This window comes from Moschus berezovskii, chromosome 25 (genome assembly GCF_049115385.1).
Source record: "Moschus berezovskii isolate FMDL1 chromosome 25, NW_MosBer_1.0, whole genome shotgun sequence".
Classification (NCBI taxonomy): domain Eukaryota; kingdom Metazoa; phylum Chordata; class Mammalia; order Artiodactyla; family Moschidae; genus Moschus; species Moschus berezovskii.
Genome location: NC_142484.1, coordinates 22,816,181 through 22,836,291, shown reverse-complemented (window position 1 = coordinate 22,836,291; position 20,111 = coordinate 22,816,181). Strand labels below are relative to the sequence as shown.

Genomic DNA, 20,111 nt, shown 5'->3' with positions numbered 1-20,111 from the left:
AGAAATATAGATCAATGGAACAAAATAGAAAGCCCAGAGATAAATCCACGCACCTATGGACACCTTATCTTTGACAAAAGAGGCAAGAATATAAAATGGAGAAAAGACAGTCTCTTTAACAAGTGGTGCTGGGAAAACTGGTCAGCCACTTGTAAAAGAATGAAACTAGAACACTTCCTGACACCATACACCAAAATAAACTCAAAATGGATAAGAGAGCTAAATGTAAGACCAGATTCTATTAAACTCCTAGAGGAGAACGTAGGCAAAACACTCTCCGACATAACACAGCAGGATCCTCCAAGACCCACCTCCCAGAATATTGGAAATAAAAGCAAAAATAAACAAATGGGACGTAATTAAAATCAAAAGCTTCTGCACAGCAAAGGAAACTATAAGCAAGGTGAAAAGACAGCCTTCAGAATGGGAGAAAATAGCAAATGAAACAACTGATAAAGGATTAATCTCCAAAATACACAAGCAGCTCCTGCAGCTCAATTCCAGAAAAATAAATGACCCAATCAAAAAATGGGCCAAAGAACTAAACAGACATTTCTCCAAAGAAGACATAAAGATGGCTAACAAACACAAGAAAAAATGCTCAACATCCCTCATAATCAGAGAAATGCAAATCAAAACCACAATGAGATACCATTTCACACCAGTCAGAATGGCTGCTATCCAAAAGTCTACAATAAATGCTGGAGAGGGTGTGGAGAAAAGGGAACCCTCTTACACTGTTGGTGGGAATGCAAACTAGTACAGCCACTATGGAGAACAGTGTGGAGATTGCTTAAAAAACTGGAAATAGAACTGTCATATGATCCAGCAATCGCACTCCTGGGCATACACACTGAGGAAACCAGAATTGAAGGAAACACATGTACTCCAATGTTCATCGCAGCACTGTTTATAATAGCCAGGACATGGAAGCAACCTAGATGTCCATCTGCAGACGAATGGATAAGAAAGCTTTGGTACATACACACAATGGAGTATTACTCAGCCATTAAAAAGAATGCATTTGAACCAGTTCTAATGAGGTTGATGAAACTAGAGCCTATTATACAGAGTGAAGTAAGCCAGAAAGAAAAACACCAATACAATATACTAACGCATATATATGGAATTTAGAAAGATGCAAATGATAACCCTGTATACGAGACAGCAAAAGAGACACAGATGTATAGAACAGTCTTTGGGACTCTGTGGGAGAGGGTGAGGGTGGGATGATTTGGGAGAATGGCATTGAAACATGTATATTATCATATGTGAAACGAATCGCCAATTCAGGGTCGATGCATGTTACAGGATGCTGGGGGCTGGTGTGCGGGGATGAACCGGAGGGAGGTAACAGGAGGAGGGAGGTGGGAGGGGGGTTCAGGAAGGGGAACTCATGTACACCCGGGGCGGATTCATGTCAATGTATGGTAAAACCAACCAATATAATATTGTTAAATAATTAGCCTCTAATAAAAAAATTTTTTTGAAATTTGTAAAAATAAGTAAAATTGGATTTTTTATTTTTTCCTAACAACTTCGATTTTTTCTTACCAGATACAAAGATGAAAGCGATTATGCCTTACGTTACATGGAGAGTAGTTGGAAGGAGCAGCAGAAAGAAGAAGCGAAGAGGTAAGGAAGCCCACGCTATACATGTGTGGAAATTCCTAAAAAGTTTCTGTTCCCTGCTTCAGATGCATCCTTGGGAGCCGCGGCTTTGGGCCACTCAGCTTACATTCCAATCCTGCTTACTTGCTGTGGGCTTTAGACAAATTAGCCTTTTAAATCTGTTTTCCCGTTTGTAAACTGGGAATGTACTGTTTTTCCTCACTGAGGTTTTGTGAGGGTTCAGATCTTGTGAGCACACATTGTGCAGTGCAACGCCTCACCCATGTCGGCACACAGTGAATGCTAGAGAGCTCCCCAGATCCCGCTATTGCATGTTGTTATTTTTCTTTTCCCATCATTAATTCCCTGTCCACACGAGACACAGCTCAGTCTTGCTGACCTGCACTGCCACCGACCTCAAGGACCTGATGAGGGATATTATATTCCTGATGTTGGATTCCTGTTTGGCTATCAAACAAATAACCATTTCTTGTGTAGGGGTAACAAGTGATTACTTCGCTTCTAGTGTTAACTTGGTGAAATAATTCACCTCATTCTCAACCCAAATATTAAACCTCTCTCTCCCTCTTTCCCTCTGTCCTCTTAACTAGATAAAAGAGCAAACTGGAGTGTTGGGAAGAGACAAGAATAGAATCTTATTTATTGCATAAATGTTTCGTGTTCTTTATTTTTTAAAGCTGATGAGATAATTTATATTTACTAGTGTAATGGGAATATTCAGGTGTTTTCTGTTGAGTTGTATGTAAGGTCTTTTTTCCACTATAACTTGAGGCAGTGGCTCCTGGTAAAAATATATTCCTACTTAGTCTTGTTTTCACTGGTGAAGCCTTGAGGCCTTTTTAGTGCATCAGCACATTCCACGTAAGCTCCCAGTTGACATTTCAGTCTTGCTTTTTAAAGAACGTGGTAATTTCATGTATATTGACAAATACCCGCTTTTTTCCCTGACAGCTTAAGATTAGGTATGCAAGAAGATTTAGAGGAAATGAGACGTGAAGAAGAAGAAATGAGACGTCGAAAGGCCAAGAAGCTGAAGAAGCGTTAGCTGCTTTTATTTTTGTGACCTTCTGAAGACTGCTGCAAGGAAGTCCTGCCTTCAGACTGAAGAAGCCCCTTATCATTTTAGAATTCTACTTGGGTACTCAAGGAGAAGGAATGCATACTGTCATCTATCTGCAGGCTGTCGTTAAAGTATTTTCACATACTTTGCAGGGTGAAATCGTAATGCAGATGACGTAACGCCCAGTGAGTGCTCTTATGAAGCTAACTATTCACAGGAGCCAGCCTTGAGCCTCATGAGCTATGCACTCTCATGTGGGGCCGCTCACAATTCAGCCAATCTTGTATTATTCCTTTGCTACTCTAAAAAGGAAGAGAAAGGATTGCTCCTTTACTTCCATAATTCTGCTGATGCGTGAGTACGGCACTGCCTGGCTCCCAATCAAATTTGTCTTTGATGAGGAACCTGGCCCTTCCAGGAATGCTGCCAGCAATAAAGTGACCAGTCCTAATCTCTGTTTGGATTGAGAACTTGAAAATGTAGAGTAGGTGTTATATGGATGTCATTTCTGTGACTTTGAAAGTAAAAAGTAGAATAAATTGTATTCTGCATTATTCATGGATTGGATGCTGAGCATTCTTATTCACTAATTTAGGTGATTAGGCAATTAACAGAATTTTCTAAGTTAAAATACAAGTTATGCCATTTTTGTTTAAGAATATTCTCTTCCAGATTTTACTTTCAGATTTACTGTTTTGTTGGTGTAAAATAGACAAGGTCACTGTGCTGTTTGATTTTTATCTAAAAATTTCATTTTTATATTGAAAAAATACTTTATTCAAACATTAGATTTGGAAGAGTAATAGTTTCAAATGTAAGGAAGTGACATGTGAGGCTCCCCTCCGCCTCATTCCACTCCCCATTGTAAGGGTATTTTGGAATTCAAGGTGCCCTTTACCTTTTTGTGTTAATGACTATATTTTTATCTTAAATTCTTTAGCGATTAATGGTAAAAAACCAAAAACTAAATTCATGTGTATCAAGGCCACCACTTTCTCTTTTTGCCCATATTGCACTTTGATTTCAAACTATGCACTGTGAAGAGATTTTATCCCAGGTAGAAGAGGATGTTCCCTGTTACTGTGCTTACTAGGCTGTGGAACGTCTTCATTCTTACCTTTCTTCAAGTCGTATCTGTAGACTTGTTATATCTCTTAAGCCTCAAGTCCAAGCAATTCCAATCAGGCTGACCTAGGTTCTGGCTGGGGAGAAGCCAAGTCTCAAGGAAGGTCAGCAATAGAAAATGAGGTGTGATGATGCCAGAGAGCATGTGTCCCTGACTCTTGAGTGGAGGACTGGGGACAATGGGACATAAGCTTGTAGAAAATTCTATCATAAACCTTGTGGCTGTCCTAAGCCATCCGTCAGTGGGGATCAGGAAGTAGGAGAGGTTATCCTACAAGAAGAGTTACTCTTCAAAAGATCTGAAAGTTGTGTTTGTGTATTCTTTTTTATCTATAGAGCTTGCTTTTTCTCTACAATGGGGTGTTATAGATAACCACTATTAATGATCACATATAACTGTTAAAACACCGGCGGCAGAAAAGCCTGTAGACTGCCTCTCACCTATCTCAAATACTTTTAATGATCCAAGAGTGTGATATTCCATGTAATAAAACAGGTTTGGAACATTATTTCCTTTGCTGTCCCTTATGTGATTTTTTTTTCCCCTTCACAAGTTTGCTTGAATATATATATATATATATATTTTAATATTCAGATTCTGAAATATGTAATTACAATCAAGTGCTTGTCATAGCTGAAAGATTTCTGGTGGCTTAAAGCTTACTAGCACTTTACTCAATGATATTGAAAGGCACCATTATGCTAGCTAAAATTTACAGAACTTGGTAGAAAAGGTCCTTACGTGTAATCACTCTGGTTGCATTCTGCTATGATACAGATGTTGATTTCAGTTTTTTTCAGCATCAGCATTATAAAAGAGCACTTCTGTATGTAGCTCATGAAAAAAAAAAAGGTTCTGAATCTTTTAATCTTGGCCTTGTTCCAAATCCTGTCTTCCACTTTGTTCTGTAACTCCTGACCACCCTTAAACGGCTCACAAATCTTTAAAGAAACTGGAATAGGCTGTTATTTTATCAAGGTTTACAAATTAAGTGCTTGATTTTTAATGTATCCTCTGTTTTGATTTTCAGATTTTATTAATATTTGAAGATGTGCCTTTTATTGGGTAATGTTAAGTCATGAATGTAGTAATGTTATTTCACTATTGTAATAATGTTACATGATCATGGATGCAGCATTCTCAAACACGATGTGAAGGGAAAGTAGTTTTCATAAAACTCAATAGAGCTCTGATTGCACAGTCCCACTTGCTTTAGATGTTTCTATGTTAAAGCAGGGGGCACTTTTTCTTTAAAAGCTACTTTCAGAACTTGTCTTTGTATTTTCTCTAAACTACAAATGCAATTATGTCCATTTGGAGGCCAGGGTACCACATGTCACAGGCAGCCTTACATGTGTGCCGTGAGAAGGTTCAAAGACTGTTATCAAGAAAGTCTATGGGAACTCAAAATTTCATTTTTTAATGTAATCCCCAAGATCTTCTCCAAGAAATAAATTACTGTTTTGTATTTTATAATTTAAAGCAGCTATTAGTACACTTCTGAGATATAACAGGAGACCAAAACATGTTTGGAAAGAGAATAAATATATAGAGAGAGACTGGTTGTTTTATTTTCAATGTGCTGAATATATTAGGCTACTATTTATTTTGTGAGTGGATGTGATGAAACAAATATTCAGGTGTTAAGTGTATGATTAAGAGTGGGATATAGATTTCTTTGAAGTTATTAAATCCATGTCTTTTACATAATGGACAAATCAAGTTTAAGGAAACATTTACATAGCATAGCTTGTTTTCTGGTGCTGTTGACCTGCAAGAGAATCTACTTTTGCATATACAGATAAAAGTTTTGCAATTATGTATAAAAGAAATTGTAGGCATTAAAAATATTTTATTGATATTTTCACTGGTTTGCATTTATTTAACAAAACTCATATTCCTTGTTTCATCACCCTGAATATTATTCCAGCTAGAAACCCCAGCAGACTCAGACTTAGAGATGGGTTTACACTCTTACACACACACACACCCACACCTCTGTTCCTTCTCCCTTACACATTCTTGTCCGCTCAGCCCCTGCCACTCTCTCTTCCGTCTCGCCCCACCAGCTTAGAGAACTATTCTGGTATCAGACATACAAGTTAGGAGAACAGTTTGGAGATAATAGTCGGGGAAGAAGAACTGGGTATATAGCACCTCTTTTCAAGAAATTGAGCAGTTCCGATCCCCTATAATAAAAAGAGCCTGATATAGCTGGGAAGATGAGTCCTTAGGAATATATGAGGCAAGTGGGTGCAGCCATGCAGCCAGAGAATGTATGCACTTAAGTGTAATGTGTTGACTCTAGGTCATACAAGTATAAAAGATACTAGTATCCTATTTCTGCATATAAATTTTGAATTGACGTGTTCTATTAAGAAGGGTAAGCCATTCAAAAAATACTTTAGCAAACATATAGTCATTAACAAAATGCTGTCTATATAACCCAAAGATGTACTTTGTTGGAAAGGGTGCACTTTTGAACAATGAAACCATTAGTCATCCCCAAGCAACCACAGAATGGGAGCAGTTCCATGTAGTTTAAAAATAATTGCTCCTTTTAGATTTTCTTTCTCTTTTAGGGTCAGAAAGCTCAAACCACTTTTAGAGGGCTTATTAGGAATATCCTAGGGCTCAGACACCCAGATTAATAGCATGGGTCTTATACACAAGAATGGGAACATTTTCTGGGTCTCATGAATTCAAAACTGTGTCCTCTTGAGGGCTGGGCAGTTAGCTTTTGTTTCTACCCATGCTGCCGGGCTCAGCAGTGATCACTGCTAAAAGGCAACCGCTGGACTATTCAGGTGAGGAAGACATTTGAACCAAGGTGGTCAGGATCTTGGAAAACCCAGTCTCTCTTGCTCAGCTCTTTTCCTTGGCATGTAAGAGCATGCCAAGGAGAGGGCCTGGATCTTAATCTCTGCTATACAGAACTGTGTGGGTTGGTAATGTACTTAAGCCTCCCAACTTCATTTTTGCCACTTTGTAAAAAGTGGCTAAGGTTACTACAGGGATTAAAATACCGAATAGTATCTAGCACCCAATGTTAAAATCCCCTTTCCCCATATGGTGTAAGCTTTGGGTTCTTAATGACAGCTGTGAAAAGGCCACAGAGAAATAGTCCCACCCAGAGTACAGGCTTAAAGTTGCTGCAGTCTCAACTTTTTTTCACCCCTGCCTGGACCCTGGTCTTGGACCCAGGAGAAAGGTATTATATGGTAAACAGGTCTAAAGAGCTCTACAGAATCTCCTCAAGGGTACTGAATAGGGGACAAATTGAACTAAGGATCTTAGTCTTAAGGCCAGTTTTATGGATTATTAAACAGGGGACCCAATTCCTTCCATTCCCCCAACTACCTTCCCGCTCTCCATCTCCCTGGTTTGAGCTAACAGAATACCGTCTTCATCTTTAAAAGTGTGGTAACTTGTTACATAAAATGTGACAAAATAATGTGCAATTACTTTATGTGTGACACCATCAGGAACTGTACAGCTGGGTGGGGAAGCTTCAGAGCTGCATCACTTCACCAGGATCATCTTTGCTTATTTCCACTGGGGTCTAGGGGGAGAAAAGGAGGTCAGGTGGGTCTTGACTAGTGTTGGCTAGGGTGTGGGGCTGAAGGAACTGCCCTTCTTCCCAAGGGCAGGCAGGGGTAGCCGTGTCCCATTCTATCTCACCTAATGCCTCTGGGACTGGGCAGTGTGGGAGCACACTGCCACTGGGACTTAGCAGTGTGGGAGCACACAAGTGGCAGAGAAAAGACAAACATCCATAGTCTAACAGAAGAGAGGAAAGACATCTGCCAACAGGACAGTTTTATAACCCAGTGTTTATGTGATGAGAGACAGTTAAGCCTGGTTGCTGATGTGGGCTAATTTAAGAAGGGAAACTGAAGGCAGAGCATAAGAAGTGTCCCATAAATATGAGAACAGGTCATGCCTGTCAGATAGCTTTGACTCTGGGCCTGAAATATCTTTACTCTGTATCTCCAGTTTTTTGTTTTTGGAAAGACACTAAAGAACTTAAAGAGTAAAGACTCAGGAAAAGATGTATAAAAGATCACATGAAAGGCACAGGGAACTCTCTCAACTCTGAACAGATAGATACTGAATAACAATACAAGTAGGTAAGGTACAGTAACTTTTTTAAATAAAGAGAGTGTTTAGTCTAAAGTTGGATTTTGGTGCTTGGTTCATATATCCCAGGGAATACACTTTCAAAGTAGGAACAGAGAACAAAGCTGAAGGCACACTTACCCCTCCCGGGGGATATTTGTATCCCTTCCACATTGTTCCTGCAATGAGAAGCATCCATAAGACAACAATCATCGCAGGGCTTCTTAGCTGGTGGTGTGTGCAGAGTGAAACAGGTGGTTCTGAAAGGTGTGGTGTTCTATTCCGAGCCCTGGAAACTGGGCTGTCTTTATTCAAGACCATATGGTGGATGGTCCAGCATGTTAGCTCCTGGCTGGGGAGTTTCGTGGTCTAGTTTGACCTGAAGTGGCTCGCCATGGCTATCTGGGGGAGGGGGGCAGAGCTCGGACACCAATTGTGACATCAACTCTTGTGACCTTGAGGACCAGTCAGAGTGAGGAGGTATGGGACAGTTGGCCAGGGTGTCAGGTGTGTAGGGGCTAAAGGACTCTGAGTAGGAGGGCCCTGTTCTTTGGTGACTGTGTGGTTAGGATCTAGCTGGCATCTTATCTTTATTAACTCATCACCTGCCAAAAGCTTGACTACCTGTTTTATGCAATCAGATGCACAAGGCATTGCTGTGAACAACAAAACACACTATGGATTAATGGGGAGGAGTGACTGGCTAGGTACACTATAAGCAATTACTTAAATAACTTGAATAACTGTTGTTAGGCTACTCAAAGAAGAAAAGTCTTGCATTTTGAGAAATGGTACAGTTAAACCCTCATCATGCAGGGAAAGCCTCCTCTTGACTTTCCTGAGAAGGGAAGAGGAGGAAGATGGGCTATTCTGCTCATTTCACAGCTGGAGAAACCGAGGCACACACAAGTTCAATGGTTTGCTCAGGATCACACTGTGGCAGCAGCTCAAGCTAAATAGGTGCCCAGTGACTCCATCTGCAACCCCACCCTGCACAGGTCTGACTGTTGGGCTGATACTTTCACAGAAATTCTGGAGCATACGGCAAAAAAAAAAAAAGAACCCCATCATGCCCTGCTCCTAGGATACCTAGGGCTGGGGCTTGCTTGATACCCATGCCTTCTGGAGAAGCTTCCCAGAAAACCTGCTCTTGTGATTGCATATTATAATATTAAGACTCTTAAGAGTTAAGTTTCTTTAACAAGGGGAACATCTTTGAAAAAACCAGTCTGAATGAAATGCGGTGGGATTCAAGAAACCCAGGAGAGGGTTTGCTAAAAGGACACTGTTACTAAAGCTTCCTATAGACAGGCTGGTCAAGTGGAATCAATAAGAGAGGTATTAAGTCCAGAGATCTGTTTCAGCGTCACAAATGGGTTGGTTTTTGTGGCCCTAGGTAAGTAGGTAAGGTCATAGTCACCAGTAAGTCTGTTGACTAGTTCATTATTTGGCCTAGTTGCTAAGTTAGCATTTACTACGTAAAGTTAGCATTTACTAACTTGTCAAGTTTTGCATTAAATGCTTCACATGGATTTCCAAGTGTAATTCTCACAAAAACAGAAAGATACTGGAATATCTCCATCATATGGATGAAGAAACTGAGGTTCAGAGAGAGTAAACTTTCCTAAGGTCATATGGCCAGGAAGTTGCAAAGTTAGGACCTGAACTCAAATTTACATTCACTCAAGTTTCAGAATCTGCCAAAAGGGGCATCAAAAATGCTGGTCTAATTTATTATAGAGCCTGCATGGAAAAAATAATAGGTGGAACAATCATTGAAAAGAATAACCAGGAGGTGTAGTTATTAACAAATCTTTGAACCAAGGCTTGCTGTCCTCAGCAGTGCTTCTCAAATTCTTTCCCATTTCATAGTTCATTTCATTTTCCAGAGGAAAGTAAACTTTCCATTGACATTTCCGGGTGCTATCAATTTCTCTTGAAATGGAGCAATCCAGCCCAACAGACCATCACAGTCGCTCAGAGTTGCAGATCTTCATCCAAAGGCTGGCTCCTTAGGTGTGTCTTGCTCTCCTGAACAACCCACTTCTCTTTCCACTTCAGAGTTGGAGGCTGAGGCAAAAAGAAACTTAAAGGCAGAGCTGGCCCTATTCATTGTCCCAGTAGGTAACTGCCCCTGTATGTGACTGTAAAGGCTGCTGAAACATCCACCAATACCCACATTCCCTTTCCTCCCAGCAACCACTGATCCACTTGGCTTGAAATCCAGAAATCAGGCAATGTCTCTAGCAGAGCCCTTACAGATTCCATCATGCTTTGAAATAAGTGATATTAAGTAACCAAGGGGAGGGGTAAAGGCTTAAAGATGTCCCAATGGGATGGGAAGTAGCTTGGGAAACTAACTTTGTTCCGACCACATCCTGACCTCTTATTAGTGGTGAGACCTCAACCATCTTTCCTGTTTGGTCAGAAATCCCAGCTGGGAGGATGAGCCAGAGCCAAGACTGACTACCAAGAATTAACAGGCAAGGTCATTGCTTACCACAAACTCTGGAAATGTGCCCAAGTAACATGCAAATCCAACAAAAAGCATCCAGCCCAGCACGATCATGATAACAAGGAAAACAATTTCTAAGACACGGTTGCACAGTGAAAGACTATTCACCAAGATCTTGACAAAGGAGTGTGCTCATGAAACCCTCAGTTGGTAGAGGTATCTCATGTCAGTTCCAGTCCTTAGCTCCAAAGCATCCACAGCTCTCTGGTGGAGAAGTTGGAGTCTAGTTGGGCATTATGACATCATGATGACATGGACCAGACCACAGAAGGTCAGAGAGACTGCCCCCAGATGAGCAGTGAGCGGCAATGTAAGCTCTCTGAATGAGTTATCTCATGGCAACAGAATTAGGTAGGTACTATTACTTACCCCATTTTACCAATGAGAAAACTGAGCCTTACAAAGCCTAGTCAGTTCACTCAGTCGTGTCCGACTCTTTGCGACCCCATGGACTGCAGCACTCCAGGCTTCCCTGTTCATCACCAACTCCCGAAGCCTGCTCAAACTCATGTCCATCAAGTCGGTGATGCCATCCAACCATCTCATCCTCTGTCGTCCCCTTCTCCTCCTGCCTTCAATCTTTCCCAGCATCAGGGTCTTTTCCAATGAGTTGGCTCTTCACATCAGGTGGCCAAAGTATTGGAGCTTCAGCTTCAGCATCAGTATTTCCGATAAATATTCAGGGCTGATTTCCTTTAGGATGGACTGGTTGGATCTCCATTAGTCCAAGGGACTCTCAAGAGTCTTCTCCAACATCAGTTCAGTTCTCCAACATCAAGTTCAGTTCTCCAACAACAGTTCAAAAGCATCAATTCTTCAGAGATCAGCTTTCTGTATGGTCCTAAGTGATCTGCATTAGGTCACATAGGTGATGCTCCGGATCAAGGCCCAGGTGCCTGTTAGGAAGCTGAGCTCTTTAGACTAAGACAGGGGTTGGGAAAGGTCTATGACAACTGTGAATGAAACACACTGAATTCTAGGGAAATGAGAAGTCTTTATTTCTGTCCCTGCAACCCTTCCCCTCCCACCTCCCCTCATCACCATTTTATAGCATTCTTTAACACTTTTGGTCAGTTCCTGTCCACTGGTTCTCTTTTCTTGGCCTTCAAGGAGGCACAAGCATTCTTTTCCTCTTCTCACTAAAAACTCCAGTTAATGCCGTTGTGGCTCCCTTCTTAACTGTCCTCTCTGTTAAATTGCCTTTTACGACCAAACTTCCTGAACAAGTGGTTCATAAAGCCTTTCTCTCCAGTCCATGCTTTGCTTCCACACTTCACACCTTGACTTCTGCCTCAACCCCACTAACCAGATGGTCTCTCAGAGGGTACCAAAGATCTCCTTTTTGGTCAAGTTTAATGACCACCCCTGCACTGACAAGGTGGGTTCCTCCCCCAACCAGAGTTCTTCCTACACACACATCCCCCTATTAGTTTGATACCCTCTCCTTTATTTTCATGATTTTTTAAATCATGAAACCATGAAAATAACGGGTGTTCATTGTAAAACATGAGATCATCCGAACATGTATAAAGAAAACTGTAGTATTTTTCCTCTTCTTAGCCCCATGATGTAACAAGTGTTACAGTCTCATGTGTATTCTTCTGCCAAAGACTTATCCCGGAGCTTGTGAGCATCACTAGACACACAGAGGGATATGCACGTGGAGGTACACAGTGATACGCATAGAGGGGTTTTCAGTGTTGTTTCATTAAGGGTGATCACACCACATATACTACTAGGTATTGGGTTGTCCAAAAAGTTTGTTCTGATTTTTTTCTCTAAATTGTTACTGGAAAACCTGAACGAACTTTTTGCTAACTCATAACTGGCTTTTCTCCTGTAACAATACATCCTGGGTCAATTGAGAAAAGAATCTAAACACATTCCTTTTTCCATTTCTAAGAAGAAAATTAAGAAAATTATAAGAAAATTATACCTTCATTGAGGTATAAATTACATAGGATAAAACACATTCATTTTGAGTGCACAACTGATACAATTTTTAACATGTATCAATCTTGTAACTACCACCACAATTAGGACAGAGAAAACTGTGATCATCTCAAAAAACTCCCCACACCCTTCTGAAGTCAATCCCTTCTCCCTAAATCCTTTGGTCCCTGACAACCACTGAACTTCATGAAAATGGAATCATAACCTTCTTCCACTGGCTTCTCCACTGGCTTCTCTCACTTAGCATTAATGCTTTTGAGATTCATTCATGCTGTACAATAGTCAGTTCTTTCTCAATGAATATTATTCCATCGTATGGTTGTATCAGTTTGTCAATTTCCCTGTCAAACAGCATTAGGGTTGTTTTCAGTTTTGCGCTATTTTGAATAGAGATATTATAAATCCTTGCATATAATTTTTAAAGGGAACATAAGTTTTAATTTTTCTAGGGTAAATCCCAGGAGGACGGTTACTGGCTCATAGGGAAAGTGCCTGTTTAAAAATTTCTCTATCACTAATTTTCAGCAATTTGATTTTGACATTGCTTTGTGTAAATTTCTGCATGCTTTTTCTACCTGGGGTTTGGCAAACTTCTTGAATCAGTGTGTTTATGGTTTTCATAAAATTGGAGAAATGTCCGGCTACTGTTTTTTCAAACATTTCTTCTGTCTCCCCAGTTCCTCTTCTGTGACCCCCATTACATGTGGATTTTGTCTCACCACTTGCTGGCACTCTGTTCATTTTTCTTCTCTTTGTGTTCCACTTTGGATATTTTCTATTGCAGTCTTTTTCAAGTTCAATCATCTTTCCTGCGAATCTTCTAAGCTTCTGTTAATCCCACACAGTGTATTTTAAAGTTGATGTTGCATTTTTCATCTCTTAGAAGTTCAATTTTGTTCTTTTTAAACGCTATCTTTCAGTTTTCTCCATATCATGTTCATGTTTTCCTTTACATCATTGAGCATATTTATGAGATTGATAATAAACATTTTAAGGGCCCATTTCTGTTACTTCTGGGGCTGTTTTGGTGGTTGTTTTTTCTCTTTGTCATGGATGATATTTTCCTGCTTCTTTGAATGCCTGGCACCTTTGGTTAGATGTTCAACATCGGGAATTTTACACTTGAGTGCAGGAATTTTTTGTATTCAATTCAGTAGTGTTGGGTTTTCTTCTGGGATTCAGTTACACTCTCTGAGTCAGTCTGGTTCTCTGAGGTGTGTTTTAAGCTCTGTGACAGTGGGTCAAGAGCAGCCTTTACTCTAAGAATAATCACCTCTATTACTGAGCTATAACCCTTCTGAACAATCTCCCTGATGCCTACGGTGTTAGGCTTCCTATTCTGTGGAATTTTCCACATCCCCAGCCCCTTTGGGAGCTCCCAGAAGTGTTCAGCCTACTGTTTCTGGGTGGTTCTTGTTCCCAGCCTCACGGAGTCTTTACCCCATGTATGCACAGACAGAACTCTACCAAAGACTCACAGGGGTCCCTGTGGAGATGTCCAGAGTAAAGCTTCCTCTGTGGATTCGCCTCTTTTCAGGATTTCACCTTGCAAGGTCCTGGCACTCTGGTTTCCTTGGCACACCACTCTTTCTTTTTGACTTGGCTTGGTTCGGGTAACCCATGTCTGTGCTGCTGGCTGAAAGCTGCCTCGAGGCAGTAGGCTGGGGCAACTGGAAGGCTCAACTCTCTTGTTTCCTGTCTTTCAAAGTTCACGGACTGGTGCTGGCCCTTGTGCAAGACCTGAAAACAATTATTTCATACATTTTGTGCAATTTTCTATTTGTTTATGGAGAGAAGGCAACACCTGTAGAGACTGATCATTCATAGACAGAAGCAGAAGTCTAACTTACATTTTGTTCCTGTATGGTATTCCACGTGTATGTCCTACTCCCTTTCTCTTGCTTTCTTTTTTCTTTGTCTGTGCTGTGCAGCTTCCCCAACCAGGGATGAAACGTGGGCCCCAGCAGTGGAGGTGCCACTCCTAATAACCACTGCACTGCCACGGAGTTCCCTCATCTTTATCTCGATAATAGATATATCAGGCAAGATCGAGTCACGAGATAGAAACCACAATAATTTGGACAGAGAGAGTTCAGCAAAAAGAATTAGTAACTAGGAACAGGAGATTAATGGAAGAGGTTGAAAGCTGTACATATCATAGGACTAGCATATATAGACAGCAGTCATCCCCACTAGAACTGAGGCAAAGAATCCAAGGTAGGAATCAACTAGAAAGAGTGCCTTCCCCTTCAGGGCAGAGATTCAAAACTTGTTGGAGAAGTGATGGTCAGGACCAGCTGGACAGTAGGGAAAATCCAATGAGCTGCTGTAGGCTGGAGCTGGTACATAGGGAACCACTCTCTGAGATGCTGGTGGAGTTTGCTGGAAGTCTCTGGTGGCGGGAGGTGGTGGGGGGATGGTGTGTCAGGTTTACTGATCTTCACTGAGAATCTACCTTCTGGGGATATGCCAGTAGAATGGACTAGAAAGCCATCTCATTGTGGGGGCGGGGGGTGGGGGTGGGTGGTGAGTAGAACTGATTGACCACCACGGGTGCCACTGAAACTCAGTGAGGAGGAGTTTACAGAGGGGCCACTGAAGCTGCAGAGTGAGCGCCACCACCCCACTCGTACCACTGGCAGCCACACAATAGGACCAAAATAGCACACTGGAGGGAGAAAGTCTCTTCCTCCTTAGTATCACCCTAGGCCCTCTATGGACAGAACTTAATATCAAGCCCACTAGCAAGGGGAAAATGCATAAAAGGTCCAGTTCCACTACAGCAGAGCAAGCAATGAATGGTGGACTTGGAACTGAAAGGTAATAAGCAAGCAATACGCAAAATGTGCGTGTAGACTTCTTGTTTCCCCCAACTTTTTACCACCATAAACATTACTGTGACTGTGAAAAACAAAATCTCTTAGACAAATTTCTCTTGAGTATTGTGTTTTTTACTTCACCGGATAAGGCAAAGTGACGCTCAAAAAGTTATGCTGGTTCAGACAGAGCATGAGAGGTTATATGAAATCCTTATAAAAAAAGAACCAGTTTAAAAAAGGTTACAGTTTCATTTCACAAGGTCAAACAAAGGACATTCGTGGCAGGACTGCCTGAGATGCAGCATACGCTGTCAGTCAGTGAACAACACAATCTTCACACGTCTAAGAAGTAAATGATACTGTCCTCTGGTGAACAAAATTTCTAAATTTTTATGAGGTCCAATTTGTCTATTTTTTCCTTGTGTTGCCTATGTCTTTCATGTCATATCCAAGAAATCACTGCCAAATCTAATCTTAGGAAGTTTTTTTTCTATATTTTCTTCTAAGAGTTTTATTGATTTAGGTCTTAACGTTTAGGTCTTTGATCCATTTTGAGTTTATATTTATATATGGTATTGCATAAGGATCTAACTTCATTTTTGCATATGGATATTCAGTTTTCCCAATGACATTTGCTGAAAAGACTATTATTTTCCCATTGAATGGTCTTGACACTTTTGTCAAAAATAATTGACTATAAATGTGAGGGTCTGTTCCTGGACTCTCTACTCCACTGGTGGCATATTTAGTAAAAATTATAGAGGCAGAAAGCAGAATGGTGGTTTCCAGGGGTTGGAGGGAGAGAAGAATGGGAAGTTATTGTTTAATGGGTATGGCCTTTGTTTCATAAGATAAAAAGATTTATGGGGACAGATGGTAGTGATGGCTATAAAACATTATGGATGTATTTATTACCACTGAACTGTATACTTAAAATGGTTAAGATAGTAAATTGTACATTATGTATATTTTACAATTAAAAAAAAGTTTTTTAAGAAGTAAATGATAAGGATACACTTGTCTGATAGTCAGAATACCAAGGTTTTATCCCTAAACAATGTGCCTATGAAAGCAGAATATAAACAGAGATCAGAAGCAGAGCACCAATAAAAAATATTATAATTTTAAACAAGCCATTCTAGTGATTTTTCTCAAGCTATAAACAAAGGTGCAGAATATACACGTTACCCATTTCTTAGCCTGGGTTTTTTTTTTCCCCCTTTTAATATAATGAACATCTTTGCATAAACATCCTGGGTACTTTTATTTCTGTAAGACAAATTCCCCAAAGTAGGGTTAAAACTAGTACATATTTAATTTTGTAATCTTTTCTCCCTCCAAACACTGTCAGTGATATGTCTCTTATTCAACAGGATCTCAGAAACAAGGAAATAGATAATAAATAGTTCACTAAACCCCAGTTTGCTCATCAGTAAAAGAGATAACAATTGATAATAATTATTCCAATAATATTATCAATAATATCAATAATAATTGATAAAAATTCCATCTACGTGAATGCATGCAATAGAGTGCATAAAACTTGGAGCAATGTATCCTCTACGTGGGAAATGATTGCACGCGTGCATTCACAAACAGGCATAGTGTTCCTAGTGCCTGTGATCCATCCACAGTGATTAAACCAGAAGAGAATTTCTGGTTTGAATGGAAGGCCTCTTTCATAAAAGGTTTTCATAAAAGACTGAAGAACCTTGCTCAGGCCTTACTTCTAACTAGATAGCTTTTCCTTGATTAATGGATTTGTGACGGGATCTGTAAGACCTCAGAATCCCTGGAAGTTTCACGGTTCCTAAGGTGTGTTAGATCTGGGTGAAGTGCTCTTAAGAGGCCTCATCCTTCAACCTTCTCACCTCCTACCTGTCTCCTGGCTTCCACTCCCCACCTCCTCTCTTTACAGTGAAGTAGTCAGACTTCTTCTTTTCCAACTCAGGTCATGTCACTCCTCTGTTCAAAACCCTGCTCCTCTGTTCAAAACCCTGCAGTGGAGTCCTCTTTTTCTCAGAGCAAAAGTTTAAGGAAGAAAAATAGCAGCCCCTGACATCTGAGAACTGGACTGACCCAGATAGGCCTCTGTGTTGCTAGAAGATGACCTGGACTCACAGCCAGGCTTCTGTTATCTCTTGTTGGATATAAACAATGTCTCTGAACACTGACATCAGACAGCACAGACCATAATAAGATGAGACAAAACAAATCCTCATCCTGATTTCATCTAAGCAGAGACAAAAACAAGGTTACCGTGCAACCCAGGAAACATCAAACATCCTCTTCTCTCTGCTGACGTGACTAATGCTGCTTTACCAATTATAGCCTTAACCCTGCTCCTGCTTGGCCATCTGAGAGATAATATTTATTGAGATATCCAATCTCAGAATTGTCCCTGGCTTCTGAAAACACCCAATCCAAAGCTTTGGTTTCTTAAGTCCTCTCCCAAATTACCCAGAGCCCAGATCCTGAAATAGGTTCTTTCCACACTCTTACTCAGTCGTCCTGGCAGTTCTCCACAGTACCTGCTCCCTTACCACAAGGAGGGATCAACCCCACTTGAGTATGGGTGTGTTCCTGATGGTCTCTAGCGAGAGGGCACTAACAAGCCAGTCACAATTGTCCACAAAATCCCTTTAGTGGTTCTCAGACTTTATCATGCATTAGAATCACCTGGGCTTGTAAAGATCGCTTTACAGCAGAAACTAACAACACTGTAAAGCAGTTATACTCCAAAAAACAAAAACAAAAGAAACAAAAGACTGCTTGAACCAATCCCTAGGGTTTCCAATTTAAGTCTGGGGTGGCGCCTTAGAATGCATATTTCTGTCAAGATCCAGGTGATGCTGAGGAAGTCTGGGGACCATACTGGAAGAATCATTGCCCTAAACCATCTGTGGCTCCCCCTTGTTTCTTTGAATTGCCTACTTCTACTTCCTCACCTCTTCACCTGGCTCCAGCCACACTGGCCTCCCTGCAGTTTTGAGTTTCCCCAAGCACACACCTGTCTAAAGGCCCTGGATGTTCTCTAACACAGAATGCTTACTTAGTCTGTCAGGGAGACCTACGCTTACCATCTTACCCTGCCTTTTAAAAATTTATTCCTCGCGACATGTGATCACTTCTAACACATGGTCTCATTTACTTAGTATATTTATTGTTTTGCTCTTACTAATAAAAGAATGACATCCTGATGACTGCCAATACTTCTGTCTATTTTGTTTACTTCTCTATCGTCAGACCTAGAAAAATACTGTAGGAGAGCAAAATTTGCCACCCTAAAATGTGTCCCTTTGGTAGGAGGATTAATTAACGATGATTACTGTTAAAGCCCAAGAGACTCAGGAAGAATCTTTGACCTTCCCCTAACTGCCTCAAAGGTTTTAGGTAGAGGGTCTGTTCCCCAGTTAAGCTATCACCTGCAAGGAATATGAGCTAGGCGTGGTGGGAGTAACTGGGCAGAGCCTACAAGTCAGAGTCTCCTAGGCTCTGCTGCTGCTGCTACTAAGTCGCTTCAGTCGTGTCCAACTCTGTGCGACCCCATAGATGGCAGCCCACCAGGCTCCCTGGTCCCTGGGATTTTCCAGGCAAGAACACTGGAGTGGGTTGCCATTTCCTTCAATGCATGAAAAGTGAAAAGTGAAAGTGAAGTCGCTTAGTTGTATCCAACTCTTCGGGACCTCATGGACTGCAGCCTACCAGGCTCCTCTGTCCATGGGAGTTTCCAGGCAAGAGTACTGGAGTGGGTTGCCATTGCCTTCTCTGCCTAGGCTCTGCAAGGCTCAGCAAATATTTGTTTATCAAACATTTACTTTTCATCTCCATGTAAACTGACTTTCTCCTCTTTGAGGTCTCAAATCACAACCCCCGACATCCTCTTTTGCCTTTAGCTGAAGATGGTATTTAAGGTGGGGGCTTCAGCCATTATGGTTACTCACAGTTCTCCTGGGTCTCCCCCAGGTATACGTGTTATTAATTTTAGTCTGATTTTCTCCTGTTTTTCTGTCTGGTGTCAATTTACTTTTTAGACCAGCGAGAAGAAGCTACAAGAATAGAGGAAAATTTCTTCCTCCCCAACAGTATCTAGCAAATAGCCGATGCTCAACAAAAGTTTGTTCAATAAATAAACTCCTTCCAGCCGTTCATTTTCTTCTACTAATGGAGTCACAGTACTCCTACCTTTGGCTCTGCCTATAAATACAATCACCCTCCTGCCCACACCACCTCTTTAGAGTTACAATAGCAAGCTCTGGAGACTGGCTCAAACCAGGGATGTAAAGCTGGTAAGTAACTCATTCAAGCAGACCAAACAAGGCCAGCAAATTGCTTCTCTTCGTCTTACTGCTCCAGATGACCTTATCCACGAATCTCCTATTTTTGTCTTCAAAATCTTTTTGTCACCTGACTTTTTCCTCTCTCTGCCACCAGCGTGGTTATGCTCTGCCCCGCCCCGCCAAGCCAACCCCTTCCCCCACGTTGCACAACTCTCACTCAGCTGTCTTATCTCCCAGTTTTAACAAGGTTCTAGACCTGTTCCGTTTTCCTGTCTAGCCCCTCTAGGATTTGCTTTTGAAGTTCCATTACCTCTTCCTTTCTAAATGCAACTACAACTCAGGGGGTCTTGATCTTTCTCGATACTCGGCCGAATTTAACACATACTTCTCGAAACTCTCTCCCCAGAACAGCGCCAATATCTTCTACCTCCTTTACTGCCTCCCCTCGGGTCCTTCCTACGCGTTTCTTCACAGGTGTCCCCGAGTTTCCCTCCAGCAAGCCGGGTCACGGTTCCGCGGGCGCTCACGGTTCTCAGCGGTGATCAGACTGCGGGCGGAGCCTGGCTGAGCCCCGGGCGCTGGACGCGGGTAGACTTTCGAGCCCGGG

At 41.4% G+C, this 20,111-nt stretch overlaps 2 protein-coding genes and 1 long non-coding RNA gene across 3 annotated transcripts in view; 1 reads left to right on the top strand and 2 right to left on the bottom strand.

Moving 5' to 3' along the window:
• SPTY2D1 (SPT2 chromatin protein domain containing 1) overlaps positions 1-5,679 on the top strand; it is a 22,320-nt gene extending 16,641 nt beyond the window's left edge. Inside the window, exons 5-6 of the mRNA XM_055416014.2 lie at positions 1,558-1,635; positions 2,584-5,679. Of these exons, the coding sequence (XP_055271989.2) occupies positions 1,558-1,635; positions 2,584-2,677 (172 nt within the window). The 3' untranslated portion in view covers positions 2,678-5,679. The remainder of the gene's footprint in view (positions 1-1,557; positions 1,636-2,583) is intronic.
• MISFA (mitochondrial sheath formation associated) lies at positions 4,836-19,684 on the bottom strand. The gene is made up of 2 exons (XM_055416018.2): positions 10,438-19,684; positions 4,836-10,007 (listed from the first exon to the last, which is right to left on the bottom strand). Exons 1-2 carry the CDS (start codon positions 10,504-10,506, stop codon positions 9,915-9,917), a joined length of 162 nt encoding a protein of 53 aa, XP_055271993.1. The 5' UTR covers positions 10,507-19,684; the 3' UTR covers positions 4,836-9,914.
• On the bottom strand, positions 4,836-20,111 carry LOC129549010 (uncharacterized). The gene is made up of 3 exons (XR_008684432.2): positions 19,890-20,111; positions 8,079-8,116; positions 4,836-7,380 (listed from the first exon to the last, which is right to left on the bottom strand). It is a non-coding gene; the product is annotated as an uncharacterized LOC129549010 (long non-coding RNA).

Excerpts from the sequence above, each read along its gene's own strand:
- MISFA (XM_055416018.2), bottom strand. The coding sequence starts at position 10,506 with ATGATCGTGCTGGGCTGGATGCTTTTTGTTGGATTTGCATGTTACTTG. Across the intron at positions 10,008-10,437 it reads GCACATTTCCAGAGTTTGTG|CCTCCAACTCTGAAGTGGAA; the intron begins GTAAGCAATGAC and ends TTTTTGCCTCAG.